General features: G+C 46.2%; 1 protein-coding gene across 1 annotated transcript; it reads left to right on the top strand.

The window, feature by feature from the left end:
* Positions 1–8,954: 8,954 nt before the first annotated feature.
* LOC107572513 (solute carrier family 12 member 2-like) lies at positions 8,955–14,548 on the top strand (the record flags this gene model as incomplete). The annotated part of the gene is made up of 10 exons (XM_016258931.1): positions 8,955–9,069; positions 9,577–9,701; positions 9,793–9,877; positions 9,964–10,127; positions 12,037–12,055; positions 12,289–12,377; positions 12,496–12,619; positions 12,738–12,839; positions 14,181–14,336; positions 14,422–14,548. Coding segments are annotated over 10 exons (1,083 nt in total), but the record flags the coding sequence as incomplete, so codon positions are not given.
* Positions 14,549–15,008: the final 460 nt, after the last annotated feature.

The raw sequence follows: 15,008 nt of genomic DNA, 5'->3' as shown, positions 1-15,008 counted from the left end.
TGAGTGAGTGAGTGAGTGAGTGAGTGAGTGAGTGAGTGAGTGAGTGAGTGAGTGAGTGAGTGAGTGAGTGAGTGAGTGAGTGAGTGAGTGAGTGAGTGAGTGAGTGAGTGAGTGAGTGAGTGAGTGAGTGAGTGAGTGAGTGAGTGAGTGAGTGAGTGAGTGAGTGAGTGAGTGAGTGAGTGAGTGAGTGAGTGAGTGAGTGAGTGAGTGAGTGAGTGAGTGAGTGAGTGAGTGAGTGAGTGAGTGAGTGAGTGAGTGAGTGAGTGAGTGAGTGAGTGAGTGAGTGAGTGAGTGAGTGAGTGAGTGAGTGAGTGAGTGAGTGAGTGAGTGAGTGAGTGAGTGAGTGAGTGAGTGAGTGAGTGAGTGAGTGAGTGAGTGAGTGAGTGAGTGAGTGAGTGAGTGAGTGAGTGAGTGAGTGAGTGAGTGAGTGAGTGAGTGAGTGAGTGAGTGAGTGAGTGAGTGAGTGAGTGAGTGAGTGAGTGAGTGAGTGAGTGAGTGAGTGAGTGAGTGAGTGAGTGAGTGAGTGAGTGAGTGAGTGAGTGAGTGAGTGAGTGAGTGAGTGAGTGAGTGAGTGAGTGAGTGAGTGAGTGAGTGAGTGAGTGAGTGAGTGAGTGAGTGAGTGAGTGAGTGAGTGAGTGAGTGAGTGAGTGAGTGAGTGAGTGAGTGAGTGAGTGAGTGAGTGAGTGAGTGAGTGAGTGAGTGAGTGAGTGAGTGAGTGAGTGAGTGAGTGAGTGAGTGAGTGAGTGAGTGAGTGAGTGAGTGAGTGAGTGAGTGAGTGAGTGAGTGAGTGAGTGAGTGAGTGAGTGAGTGAGTGAGTGAGTGAGTGAGTGAGTGAGTGAGTGAGTGAGTGAGTGAGTGAGTGAGTGAGTGAGTGAGTGAGTGAGTGAGTGAGTGAGTGAGTGAGTGAGTGAGTGAGTGAGTGAGTGAGTGAGTGAGTGAGTGAGTGAGTGAGTGAGTGAGTGAGTGAGTGAGTGAGTGAGTGAGTGAGTGAGTGAGTGAGTGAGTGAGTGAGTGAGTGAGTGAGTGAGTGAGTGAGTGAGTGAGTGAGTGAGTGAGTGAGTGAGTGAGTGAGTGAGTGAGTGAGTGAGTGAGTGAGTGAGTGAGTGAGTGAGTGAGTGAGTGAGTGAGTGAGTGAGTGAGTGAGTGAGTGAGTGAGTGAGTGAGTGAGTGAGTGAGTGAGTGAGTGAGTGAGTGAGTGAGTGAGTGAGTGAGTGAGTGAGTGAGTGAGTGAGTGAGTGAGTGAGTGAGTGAGTGAGTGAGTGAGTGAGTGAGTGAGTGAGTGAGTGAGTGAGTGAGTGAGTGAGTGAGTGAGTGAGTGAGTGAGTGAGTGAGTGAGTGAGTGAGTGAGTGAGTGAGTGAGTGAGTGAGTGAGTGAGTGAGTGAGTGAGTGAGTGAGTGAGTGAGTGAGTGAGTGAGTGAGTGAGTGAGTGAGTGAGTGAGTGAGTGAGTGAGTGAGTGAGTGAGTGAGTGAGTGAGTGAGTGAGTGAGTGAGTGAGTGAGTGAGTGAGTGAGTGAGTGAGTGAGTGAGTGAGTGAGTGAGTGAGTGAGTGAGTGAGTGAGTGAGTGAGTGAGTGAGTGAGTGAGTGAGTGAGTGAGTGAGTGAGTGAGTGAGTGAGTGAGTGAGTGAGTGAGTGAGTGAGTGAGTGAGTGAGTGAGTGAGTGAGTGAGTGAGTGAGTGAGTGAGTGAGTGAGTGAGTGAGTGAGTGAGTGAGTGAGTGAGTGAGTGAGTGAGTGAGTGAGTGAGTGAGTGAGTGAGTGAGTGAGTGAGTGAGTGAGTGAGTGAGTGAGTGAGTGAGTGAGTGAGTGAGTGAGTGAGTGAGTGAGTGAGTGAGTGAGTGAGTGAGTGAGTGAGTGAGTGAGTGAGTGAGTGAGTGAGTGAGTGAGTGAGTGAGTGAGTGAGTGAGTGAGTGAGTGAGTGAGTGAGTGAGTGAGTGAGTGAGTGAGTGAGTGAGTGAGTGAGTGAGTGAGTGAGTGAGTGAGTGAGTGAGTGAGTGAGTGAGTGAGTGAGTGAGTGAGTGAGTGAGTGAGTGAGTGAGTGAGTGAGTGAGTGAGTGAGTGAGTGAGTGAGTGAGTGAGTGAGTGAGTGAGTGAGTGAGTGAGTGAGTGAGTGAGTGAGTGAGTGAGTGAGTGAGTGAGTGAGTGAGTGAGTGAGTGAGTGAGTGAGTGAGTGAGTGAGTGAGTGAGTGAGTGAGTGAGTGAGTGAGTGAGTGAGTGAGTGAGTGAGTGAGTGAGTGAGTGAGTGAGTGAGTGAGTGAGTGAGTGAGTGAGTGAGTGAGTGAGTGAGTGAGTGAGTGAGTGAGTGAGTGAGTGAGTGAGTGAGTGAGTGAGTGAGTGAGTGAGTGAGTGAGTGAGTGAGTGAGTGAGTGAGTGAGTGAGTGAGTGAGTGAGTGAGTGAGTGAGTGAGTGAGTGAGTGAGTGAGTGAGTGAGTGAGTGAGTGAGTGAGTGAGTGAGTGAGTGAGTGAGTGAGTGAGTGAGTGAGTGAGTGAGTGAGTGAGTGAGTGAGTGAGTGAGTGAGTGAGTGAGTGAGTGAGTGAGTGAGTGAGTGAGTGAGTGAGTGAGTGAGTGAGTGAGTGAGTGAGTGAGTGAGTGAGTGAGTGAGTGAGTGAGTGAGTGAGTGAGTGAGTGAGTGAGTGAGTGAGTGAGTGAGTGAGTGAGTGAGTGAGTGAGTGAGTGAGTGAGTGAGTGAGTGAGTGAGTGAGTGAGTGAGTGAGTGAGTGAGTGAGTGAGTGAGTGAGTGAGTGAGTGAGTGAGTGAGTGAGTGAGTGAGTGAGTGAGTGAGTGAGTGAGTGAGTGAGTGAGTGAGTGAGTGAGTGAGTGAGTGAGTGAGTGAGTGAGTGAGTGAGTGAGTGAGTGAGTGAGTGAGTGAGTGAGTGAGTGAGTGAGTGAGTGAGTGAGTGAGTGAGTGAGTGAGTGAGTGAGTGAGTGAGTGAGTGAGTGAGTGAGTGAGTGAGTGAGTGAGTGAGTGAGTGAGTGAGTGAGTGAGTGAGTGAGTGAGTGAGTGAGTGAGTGAGTGAGTGAGTGAGTGAGTGAGTGAGTGAGTGAGTGAGTGAGTGAGTGAGTGAGTGAGTGAGTGAGTGAGTGAGTGAGTGAGTGAGTGAGTGAGTGAGTGAGTGAGTGAGTGAGTGAGTGAGTGAGTGAGTGAGTGAGTGAGTGAGTGAGTGAGTGAGTGAGTGAGTGAGTGAGTGAGTGAGTGAGTGAGTGAGTGAGTGAGTGAGTGAGTGAGTGAGTGAGTGAGTGAGTGAGTGAGTGAGTGAGTGAGTGAGTGAGTGAGTGAGTGAGTGAGTGAGTGAGTGAGTGAGTGAGTGAGTGAGTGAGTGAGTGAGTGAGTGAGTGAGTGAGTGAGTGAGTGAGTGAGTGAGTGAGTGAGTGAGTGAGTGAGTGAGTGAGTGAGTGAGTGAGTGAGTGAGTGAGTGAGTGAGTGAGTGAGTGAGTGAGTGAGTGAGTGAGTGAGTGAGTGAGTGAGTGAGTGAGTGAGTGAGTGAGTGAGTGAGTGAGTGAGTGAGTGAGTGAGTGAGTGAGTGAGTGAGTGAGTGAGTGAGTGAGTGAGTGAGTGAGTGAGTGAGTGAGTGAGTGAGTGAGTGAGTGAGTGAGTGAGTGAGTGAGTGAGTGAGTGAGTGAGTGAGTGAGTGAGTGAGTGAGTGAGTGAGTGAGTGAGTGAGTGAGTGAGTGAGTGAGTGAGTGAGTGAGTGAGTGAGTGAGTGAGTGAGTGAGTGAGTGAGTGAGTGAGTGAGTGAGTGAGTGAGTGAGTGAGTGAGTGAGTGAGTGAGTGAGTGAGTGAGTGAGTGAGTGAGTGAGTGAGTGAGTGAGTGAGTGAGTGAGTGAGTGAGTGAGTGAGTGAGTGAGTGAGTGAGTGAGTGAGTGAGTGAGTGAGTGAGTGAGTGAGTGAGTGAGTGAGTGAGTGAGTGAGTGAGTGAGTGAGTGAGTGAGTGAGTGAGTGAGTGAGTGAGTGAGTGAGTGAGTGAGTGAGTGAGTGAGTGAGTGAGTGAGTGAGTGAGTGAGTGAGTGAGTGAGTGAGTGAGTGAGTGAGTGAGTGAGTGAGTGAGTGAGTGAGTGAGTGAGTGAGTGAGTGAGTGAGTGAGTGAGTGAGTGAGTGAGTGAGTGAGTGAGTGAGTGAGTGAGTGAGTGAGTGAGTGAGTGAGTGAGTGAGTGAGTGAGTGAGTGAGTGAGTGAGTGAGTGAGTGAGTGAGTGAGTGAGTGAGTGAGTGAGTGAGTGAGTGAGTGAGTGAGTGAGTGAGTGAGTGAGTGAGTGAGTGAGTGAGTGAGTGAGTGAGTGAGTGAGTGAGTGAGTGAGTGAGTGAGTGAGTGAGTGAGTGAGTGAGTGAGTGAGTGAGTGAGTGAGTGAGTGAGTGAGTGAGTGAGTGAGTGAGTGAGTGAGTGAGTGAGTGAGTGAGTGAGTGAGTGAGTGAGTGAGTGAGTGAGTGAGTGAGTGAGTGAGTGAGTGAGTGAGTGAGTGAGTGAGTGAGTGAGTGAGTGAGTGAGTGAGTGAGTGAGTGAGTGAGTGAGTGAGTGAGTGAGTGAGTGAGTGAGTGAGTGAGTGAGTGAGTGAGTGAGTGAGTGAGTGAGTGAGTGAGTGAGTGAGTGAGTGAGTGAGTGAGTGAGTGAGTGAGTGAGTGAGTGAGTGAGTGAGTGAGTGAGTGAGTGAGTGAGTGAGTGAGTGAGTGAGTGAGTGAGTGAGTGAGTGAGTGAGTGAGTGAGTGAGTGAGTGAGTGAGTGAGTGAGTGAGTGAGTGAGTGAGTGAGTGAGTGAGTGAGTGAGTGAGTGAGTGAGTGAGTGAGTGAGTGAGTGAGTGAGTGAGTGAGTGAGTGAGTGAGTGAGTGAGTGAGTGAGTGAGTGAGTGAGTGAGTGAGTGAGTGAGTGAGTGAGTGAGTGAGTGAGTGAGTGAGTGAGTGAGTGAGTGAGTGAGTGAGTGAGTGAGTGAGTGAGTGAGTGAGTGAGTGAGTGAGTGAGTGAGTGAGTGAGTGAGTGAGTGAGTGAGTGAGTGAGTGAGTGAGTGAGTGAGTGAGTGAGTGAGTGAGTGAGTGAGTGAGTGAGTGAGTGAGTGAGTGAGTGAGTGAGTGAGTGAGTGAGTGAGTGAGTGAGTGAGTGAGTGAGTGAGTGAGTGAGTGAGTGAGTGAGTGAGTGAGTGAGTGAGTGAGTGAGTGAGTGAGTGAGTGAGTGAGTGAGTGAGTGAGTGAGTGAGTGAGTGAGTGAGTGAGTGAGTGAGTGAGTGAGTGAGTGAGTGAGTGAGTGAGTGAGTGAGTGAGTGAGTGAGTGAGTGAGTGAGTGAGTGAGTGAGTGAGTGAGTGAGTGAGTGAGTGAGTGAGTGAGTGAGTGAGTGAGTGAGTGAGTGAGTGAGTGAGTGAGTGAGTGAGTGAGTGAGTGAGTGAGTGAGTGAGTGAGTGAGTGAGTGAGTGAGTGAGTGAGTGAGTGAGTGAGTGAGTGAGTGAGTGAGTGAGTGAGTGAGTGAGTGAGTGAGTGAGTGAGTGAGTGAGTGAGTGAGTGAGTGAGTGAGTGAGTGAGTGAGTGAGTGAGTGAGTGAGTGAGTGAGTGAGTGAGTGAGTGAGTGAGTGAGTGAGTGAGTGAGTGAGTGAGTGAGTGAGTGAGTGAGTGAGTGAGTGAGTGAGTGAGTGAGTGAGTGAGTGAGTGAGTGAGTGAGTGAGTGAGTGAGTGAGTGAGTGAGTGAGTGAGTGAGTGAGTGAGTGAGTGAGTGAGTGAGTGAGTGAGTGAGTGAGTGAGTGAGTGAGTGAGTGAGTGAGTGAGTGAGTGAGTGAGTGAGTGAGTGAGTGAGTGAGTGAGTGAGTGAGTGAGTGAGTGAGTGAGTGAGTGAGTGAGTGAGTGAGTGAGTGAGTGAGTGAGTGAGTGAGTGAGTGAGTGAGTGAGTGAGTGAGTGAGTGAGTGAGTGAGTGAGTGAGTGAGTGAGTGAGTGAGTGAGTGAGTGAGTGAGTGAGTGAGTGAGTGAGTGAGTGAGTGAGTGAGTGAGTGAGTGAGTGAGTGAGTGAGTGAGTGAGTGAGTGAGTGAGTGAGTGAGTGAGTGAGTGAGTGAGTGAGTGAGTGAGTGAGTGAGTGAGTGAGTGAGTGAGTGAGTGAGTGAGTGAGTGAGTGAGTGAGTGAGTGAGTGAGTGAGTGAGTGAGTGAGTGAGTGAGTGAGTGAGTGAGTGAGTGAGTGAGTGAGTGAGTGAGTGAGTGAGTGAGTGAGTGAGTGAGTGAGTGAGTGAGTGAGTGAGTGAGTGAGTGAGTGAGTGAGTGAGTGAGTGAGTGAGTGAGTGAGTGAGTGAGTGAGTGAGTGAGTGAGTGAGTGAGTGAGTGAGTGAGTGAGTGAGTGAGTGAGTGAGTGAGTGAGTGAGTGAGTGAGTGAGTGAGTGAGTGAGTGAGTGAGTGAGTGAGTGAGTGAGTGAGTGAGTGAGTGAGTGAGTGAGTGAGTGAGTGAGTGAGTGAGTGAGTGAGTGAGTGAGTGAGTGAGTGAGTGAGTGAGTGAGTGAGTGAGTGAGTGAGTGAGTGAGTGAGTGAGTGAGTGAGTGAGTGAGTGAGTGAGTGAGTGAGTGAGTGAGTGAGTGAGTGAGTGAGTGAGTGAGTGAGTGAGTGAGTGAGTGAGTGAGTGAGTGAGTGAGTGAGTGAGTGAGTGAGTGAGTGAGTGAGTGAGTGAGTGAGTGAGTGAGTGAGTGAGTGAGTGAGTGAGTGAGTGAGTGAGTGAGTGAGTGAGTGAGTGAGTGAGTGAGTGAGTGAGTGAGTGAGTGAGTGAGTGAGTGAGTGAGTGAGTGAGTGAGTGAGTGAGTGAGTGAGTGAGTGAGTGAGTGAGTGAGTGAGTGAGTGAGTGAGTGAGTGAGTGAGTGAGTGAGTGAGTGAGTGAGTGAGTGAGTGAGTGAGTGAGTGAGTGAGTGAGTGAGTGAGTGAGTGAGTGAGTGAGTGAGTGAGTGAGTGAGTGAGTGAGTGAGTGAGTGAGTGAGTGAGTGAGTGAGTGAGTGAGTGAGTGAGTGAGTGAGTGAGTGAGTGAGTGAGTGAGTGAGTGAGTGAGTGAGTGAGTGAGTGAGTGAGTGAGTGAGTGAGTGAGTGAGTGAGTGAGTGAGTGAGTGAGTGAGTGAGTGAGTGAGTGAGTGAGTGAGTGAGTGAGTGAGTGAGTGAGTGAGTGAGTGAGTGAGTGAGTGAGTGAGTGAGTGAGTGAGTGAGTGAGTGAGTGAGTGAGTGAGTGAGTGAGTGAGTGAGTGAGTGAGTGAGTGAGTGAGTGAGTGAGTGAGTGAGTGAGTGAGTGAGTGAGTGAGTGAGTGAGTGAGTGAGTGAGTGAGTGAGTGAGTGAGTGAGTGAGTGAGTGAGTGAGTGAGTGAGTGAGTGAGTGAGTGAGTGAGTGAGTGAGTGAGTGAGTGAGTGAGTGAGTGAGTGAGTGAGTGAGTGAGTGAGTGAGTGAGTGAGTGAGTGAGTGAGTGAGTGAGTGAGTGAGTGAGTGAGTGAGTGAGTGAGTGAGTGAGTGAGTGAGTGAGTGAGTGAGTGAGTGAGTGAGTGAGTGAGTGAGTGAGTGAGTGAGTGAGTGAGTGAGTGAGTGAGTGAGTGAGTGAGTGAGTGAGTGAGTGAGTGAGTGAGTGAGTGAGTGAGTGAGTGAGTGAGTGAGTGAGTGAGTGAGTGAGTGAGTGAGTGAGTGAGTGAGTGAGTGAGTGAGTGAGTGAGTGAGTGAGTGAGTGAGTGAGTGAGTGAGTGAGTGAGTGAGTGAGTGAGTGAGTGAGTGAGTGAGTGAGTGAGTGAGTGAGTGAGTGAGTGAGTGAGTGAGTGAGTGAGTGAGTGAGTGAGTGAGTGAGTGAGTGAGTGAGTGAGTGAGTGAGTGAGTGAGTGAGTGAGTGAGTGAGTGAGTGAGTGAGTGAGTGAGTGAGTGAGTGAGTGAGTGAGTGAGTGAGTGAGTGAGTGAGTGAGTGAGTGAGTGAGTGAGTGAGTGAGTGAGTGAGTGAGTGAGTGAGTGAGTGAGTGAGTGAGTGAGTGAGTGAGTGAGTGAGTGAGTGAGTGAGTGAGTGAGTGAGTGAGTGAGTGAGTGAGTGAGTGAGTGAGTGAGTGAGTGAGTGAGTGAGTGAGTGAGTGAGTGAGTGAGTGAGTGAGTGAGTGAGTGAGTGAGTGAGTGAGTGAGTGAGTGAGTGAGTGAGTGAGTGAGTGAGTGAGTGAGTGAGTGAGTGAGTGAGTGAGTGAGTGAGTGAGTGAGTGAGTGAGTGAGTGAGTGAGTGAGTGAGTGAGTGAGTGAGTGAGTGAGTGAGTGAGTGAGTGAGTGAGTGAGTGAGTGAGTGAGTGAGTGAGTGAGTGAGTGAGTGAGTGAGTGAGTGAGATACTGAAATAACATAACCGAATGTGTGAGTAAGCAATGCATGTATGGCCACCATTCCGTTTCAAAAGGTCCTAGCAATGAACTTGAATTTGTCCAAGTGTTTGTGTGCACCTGCTCATGAAATCACGATGGTGCGATTTTCAGAATATTTTAAAGGGCCTCTTAATGATGCAACAGGATAACTGATAAATCAGCCTCGAATTGTCTTTTCAGAAAGGTGATCTGTTTAATATCTTTTCTTCAGGTGGGGCGTATTACTTAATATCTCGAAGTTTGGGCCCAGAGTTTGGCGGCTCCATTGGTCTGATTTTTGCCTTTGCCAACGCTGTGGCTGTGGCCATGTACGTCGTGGGCTTTGCAGAAACTGTAGTTGAGCTGCTCATTGTAAGAGGCGCAGTTCTGTTCTCTCATACATTGTTCAGTTTGCTTTAAAATTATTTTGTGTAGGCCGACTAATCACATGGGTTTGTGTCCGTTTAGAATTCCGGTGCGCTCATGCTCGATGAGATTAATGACGTCAGGATCATTGGAACCATTACAGTCATCCTGCTGCTTGGCGTCTCAGTGGCTGGAATGGAGTGGGAGGGCAAGGCGGGGGATTTAGTGTATCTTCAGTTTTCTTTGATCATCAGCCAGTGCTGACCTTATGAATTCACCATTTGTCAAAATGATTTTGTTTCACAGGCTCAAATATTCCTCTTGTTCATTTTGGTCACTGCTATCTTTAACTACTTCATTGGGACCTTCATCCCTGTCGAGTCCAAGGAGAAATTTGGCTTCTTCAGCTATGACGGTAAGAATGAGCTCATCTAGACCAGCACTTATCAACCGGTGGGCATCAGAAAGAAAACGAAGCTGTATGTACATGATAAACTGCTATGAACGTTTTTTTTTTTAATAATGTAAAAGGGTGTGCGTCAAATCAAACTCTACTGTGTTTGATAAACATGGTTTGTGCTGAGCACAGTGTTTTGTGCTGTGAATTACTCACTGGCAAGAATGAAACCTTAAAAAATTAAAAAGGTGGAAACCATGAAGCCAAGGCTTCTGAGATTTGCTGTAGTTTTTCTTGGTATAATATAAATTTTTTTTTACTTTAACAATGTCACTTGATCGCCATTTGAGTCTTTAGGGAAAACCAGTTAAGAACAATAGTTCAGGATAGTCCAAGGCCACTGGGAATGTTTTTGTGTGACCTGAGTTCTGAGTTTGAAATTTGGTAGTTGTTTTCTCTTTATTCATTCCTGTTGTGCTTTCCATTATCTAACTACTGTAATTATCGGACATCTTGTCTTTTTAGCGGGCATCTTGGCAGATAACTTTGGCCCAGACTTTCGAGGGGAGACGTTTTTCTCCGTTTTTTCCATCTTCTTCCCAGCTGCCACAGGCATTTTGGCTGGAGCCAACATCTCAGGAGATCTAGCAGTGAGTGTCGGCAATCCTTTCCTCAATGCATTTAGTTACTCTTCATCACAGTCTCTGCAAAGATTCTCTGTAATGGTTTCTTTTCTCTAAGGATCCTCAAATGGCCATCCCTAAAGGAACGCTGTTGGCTATCCTCATAACGGGCCTCGTGTACGTGGGTGTGGCCATCTCTGCAGGTATACTCTCTCAGAATTGCATATCGTTTTGATTACTCCTGTATTATTGATTGATTTGTATTATGTATTGAATGTTTTGTTGAAAGGTGCTTGCATCGTGCGGGATGCTACAGGAATGGAGAGTAACGTAACTCTCAGTGGCTTAAACTGCACTGATGCGGCCTGTAAGTTCGGCTATGACTTCAGTTCCTGCAGACCTGTTGAAGGAGGGAAGTCTGCCTGCAAGTTCGGCCTTTACAATGATTTCCAGGTACATCATCGACAGCAGACATACAGACAACAGCCTTTTCTACATTATGACTCCGTTCCAAATCCTAGTGAGCGTCCTGAGCATCATTTTAAGGCATAATGCTAAAACGCTTCCACTTGGCACACAGCACAGACTCTGGCCAAATGAAACATTTTATTGGAATGTATTGGTTTTAATTAGGGCTGGGCGATATAGCTAAAAAAAAGAAACTATATAATGTTTCATATCGTTCGGTATCGATAATTATTGACATTTATATAACCTTTTTTAAAACAAAGAGCAATAGACTTTTTTTTTTTATTTAACCACTGTATTTTTAAATTAACCCAATTTATTGAGACAAACAACAAATATTAATATAAATTAACTCGTATAAATCAAATATAATTTTGTAAATTGCATAAACAATTATGAACAAAATAGTAACGTGTTTATGCATTGCTTAATACAAAGAGCCAAATCGCCCATCACAGATGGCATTTAAAAACATACGAGATGCAGTGAAAAGGAATAAACCTCCACAAATTCGTGACGTGTTTTCTAAAAGTTTAAACTGTTTTAACTTTGCATGGCTTTCTATACATCTTTTGTGCGAGACGCGAGTCCAGCAGTCATATTTGTCCGTCTAAAAATGTGCTGAATATGCATTCTGTGTGAATGGCTTGGTTTCAGTTTTAATCATTCAAGATCTTCTCCGCATTGAGCTTCTATATTTCTCTAATATTTTGAATGAATAATGCAGCAGCGGCGCGTCTCATGGGCTAGACTAACAAAACATTCCTCACTCCTAACATTCAAATGCAAATGTTTATTTTAAATTCGACTAATATTCATTCTTTATTCTCAATCTCCTCATCACAGGCAGACACAGCACTCATTTCAGCATGTGTTCGTGTGTGCTGTCTGCGTCACTCAGAGCACGTGCCTATATCCTGCACTATATCGAACATTTTTTTATATCGTTATCGAAGAAGGTGTACCGTCGATTAAATATCGATACCGTTTTATCGCCCAGGCCTAGTTTTAATGCCTAGTTTTTTTTTATGAAGTATGCTCACTCGGGGACTTGTTCAGGGTTCCTGCGAGTCCTTAAAACGTCTTAGATTTAGTTGTATCAAATTTAAAGCCATAAAAAGTCTTAAATTGTACAAGAAAGTCTTAATTATGATTTCAAGAAGTCTTTGGGGCGGGAAATAAAAAAAAAAAAAAATTGGGGGGCGGAAAGACCAGAATTGCGATATGGCTTAATTTTCAGTGAGCCTGTTGTTTTTGTTCAGACCAATGCAAAAATCGACCCATGTTTTTACCCTGCAAACACGCAGTGCTGTAAATGTGAATTGGTGGATCGATAAAAAGAATGCATTATAAAAATCTAAACGGTAAAATTTATTTGTTATTTAATTAATATAATCATTTATTGATAATTGTTTAAATTAATGTAATGAATACTTTTGTTTAATTAAAACTTTTTGTTTTTGTGAAAACTTGTATCTGAAATGTAAATCATGCTTTTTACAGTTTAATATGTTACTATAGACACTGCCTTACCCCGCTCATATGGTATTCATTTTATTTGTGCAGGTCTTAAAGTCTTAGATTTGAGCTTAAATATCCTGCAGAAACCCTGTTATTTAGTAAGATTTTATCAGAAAAGATTTTTAGAAAAATTAGATTAATTAAAAAAATCCTTGTATAATTTTAATTACTGTGTTTTTGTGTTTGCTTCATTTGTATTTTACAACTTAAAATACAATTACAATTACAAATTAATTTTACAAGTTTTGCCATGAAAATAGCCTTAGATGCTGGCATGGCAATAAAAATAAATAATACTAACAGCATTACAGACGGGATGCATCAGGATTGGCAGAGAAAGGCTGCGGTTGTGTCTGAATGTCTTGTTCTGCAGGTCATGAGTGTGGTGTCAGGCTTCGGGCCCCTCATCACAGCCGGCATCTTCTCCGCGACCCTCTCCTCGGCCCTGGCATACAATTACAAATTAATTTTACAAGTTTTGCCATGAAAATAGCCTTAGATGCTGGCATGGCAATAAAAATAAATAATACTAACAGCATTACAGACGGGATGCATCAGGATTGGCAGAGAAAGGCTGCGGTTGTGTCTGAATGTCTTGTTCTGCAGGTCATGAGTGTGGTGTCAGGCTTCGGGCCCCTCATCACAGCCGGCATCTTCTCCGCGACCCTCTCCTCGGCCCTGGCCTCTCTCGTCAGTGCCCCCAAAGTCTTCCAGGTGGGTATCTCATGCGCTGCTTCATGTCAGAGACCGCTGTGTGTTTTAACATGTGTGGTTTCGCTCCGTGACGTCAGAACAGGTCTTGCTGGTTTGATAGATTCTTCCATTTCCTCAGGCCTTATGCAAAGACAATATCTACCCTGGAATTGCGGTTTTCGGGAAGGGCTACGGCAAAAACAACGAGCCCCTGCGAGGATATTTCCTCACCTTTGGCATTGCCTTGGCCTTCATTCTCATTGGTAGGATCTCGACAAATTTCATTATTTTTAATTGGTAGAAATTGTTGTTGAATAAAACGATGGGATGGGTTGATGAGGTCACCTCGCTCTGACACATGCTTGTTTTTAATTTCTCCAGCGGAGTTGAACATCATCGCCCCGATCATTTCCAATTTCTTCCTGGCATCGTACGCTCTCATCAACTTCTCTGTGTTTCACGCGTCGCTGGCCAACTCCCCCGGTAAGACGTTCCTCCACTTGTGCTGTATTGACTCTGTAGACAAGCTTGGTCACGTCTCCACAGACGAGCGCTCAAATATCATTAGTGTCAGGATGGTGCGTAACACCCCAGCCTCGCACGCACCTGATGACGTCACGCTGAGAGAGTGTGCTGGTAAAGAAGGGGCTTTGAAACTGACCATTTGTTCATTGGAGGTTCAGTGAAATCTGGTGCTTAACCTTCAGAAATGCTGATGCGAACTGCTTTATTAGTAACGCACTTCACACAGCAGATGGCTTCACAGTAGTGAATACAGTGTCAGTGTCAGTTTCAGTTACTGCTTCAGTTTGTCCTGTAAAGCAGCTCGTGTCTGTTCACTTTTGTTCGAGTTCACTTGAAACTCACAGAATGAACTTTGTTTTGGCCTGATTTCGTTTGAAGTGACGTCACACCGGTTCGTTCTGTGACTTCTCTTGACGTATATCGGGGCCTTTACAGTGTTTACCAAACTTTGCAAAGTAACAGTTCCTAGAGTGTAGAGCGTCCATTCCTATGGCTGTGTTAATCAGACCTTTTTTATTCAAATGAAAGAAAGTCTTTTCATGTCTGAATGACATCATGTTATTGACTGCATTTCTTGTTTTTGAAGTTTTACATGTTTCTTTATTCTTTGTGTGAAGAGGTTTGTTTGTCCCTCAATACCAAAGCTCTAGAAGACCAGCAGGTAGATATCTTCACTTCTGACACTTTATTAGGTAGAGTCTCTGCACACGATTGCATGAACGTAAAGGGTACGTGTAGCTCTCACTCTCGGATGTGGCTTGTTTAAAGTGCTTCTGTACCCTTTATGTCATGTTGTGTCTGTAACCGTGACTCCACTAAATCCCATTAGTCTAGTACATGTCCTGTGTTCAAGAAGCCTCCCTAGTGGTGGTAACAGCCCGTTTGTGTGCTAACTGGTGCTAACTTCATTTAATCAATTCTGTGTACATGCTTTTGTGAAACTGACTCATTTCAGCTGTGCAAACTGTTGTTAAGGCTGTGACACCATTAACAGTCTGGTATTAAATGTCTTGAGCAGATTCTGGACGCTCTGATTCTGTGCGGTGGCGTCCCGTTCTTTGTGTCCCACACTGTTGCGTAACGTGGCAGAACGGCACAGTTAGCACTTTCCTACCACAAAGAACCATTGTTGGTTTTATCCCAACTGTTTAGTTGCTCCGTTCCAATACGTGGCTCCCGTTGTGGGGTGTAATTAGGGTATTTTGACCTTCTCCTATGTTGCCAAATGCTCACCCGTAGTACTGCAGCGGATGCCCTGCTGTTTGACTGGAGTCTGAGTGTTTGCTCCGTGTTTGTCAGGATGGAGGCCGAGCTTCAAGTACTACAACATGTGGGTGTCTCTGGCCGGGGCCATCCTGTGTTGTGTGGTCATGTTCATCATCAACTGGTGGGCGGCCCTCCTGACCAACGTCATCGTCCTGTCCCTCTACATCTACGTCAGCTACAAGAAACCAGGTGAACCGGACTGGACCATGAGACACAGCTTCAGCTGTTCTTCAGTGCAGCAGCAGTGCTTCATGGGATTGTTGTGGTCTTACAGATGTGAACTGGGGCTCGTCCACTCAAGCTCTGACGTATCATCAGGCCCTGACACACAGTCTGCAGCTGTGCGGAGTAGCTGACCACATCAAAACCTACAGGTAACACAGCCTCCGTGAGTGAGTGAGTGTGTGAGTGAAGTGTGTGTGAGTGTTAGAGTGTGTGAGTGTTAGAGTGTGTGAGTGAAGTGTGTGAGTGTTAGTGTGTGTGTGTGTGTTAGTGTGTGTGTGTTAGTGTAGAGAGTGTGTGTGTGTGTGTTAGAGTGTGTGAGTGAGAGTGTGTGTGAGAGTGTGTGTGTGTGTGTTAGAGTGAGTGAGTGTGTGTGTGTTAGAGAGTGTGTGTGTGTTAGAGAGTGTGTGTGTGTTAGAGTGAGTGAGTGAGTGAGTGAGTGAGTGAGTGAGTGAGTGAGTGAGTTAGTGTGTGTGTTAGAGTGTGTGTGTTAGAGTGTTAGAGTGTGTGAGTGAAGTGTGTGTGTGTGTGAGTGAAGTGTGTGTGTGTTAGAGTGTGTGTGTTAGAGTGTGTGTGTTAGAGTGTGTGTGTGAAGTGTGTGTGAGTGAAGTGTGTGTGTGTGTGTGTGTGTGTGTGTGT

Source organism: Sinocyclocheilus grahami, unplaced genomic scaffold (assembly GCF_001515645.1).
Source record: "Sinocyclocheilus grahami isolate Dianchi unplaced genomic scaffold, SAMN03320097.WGS_v1.1 scaffold1766.1, whole genome shotgun sequence".
NCBI lineage: Eukaryota > Metazoa > Chordata > Actinopteri > Cypriniformes > Cyprinidae > Sinocyclocheilus > Sinocyclocheilus grahami.
The sequence above is the reverse complement of the archived record's forward strand: the minus strand, read 5'-3'. Positions and strand labels throughout refer to the sequence as shown.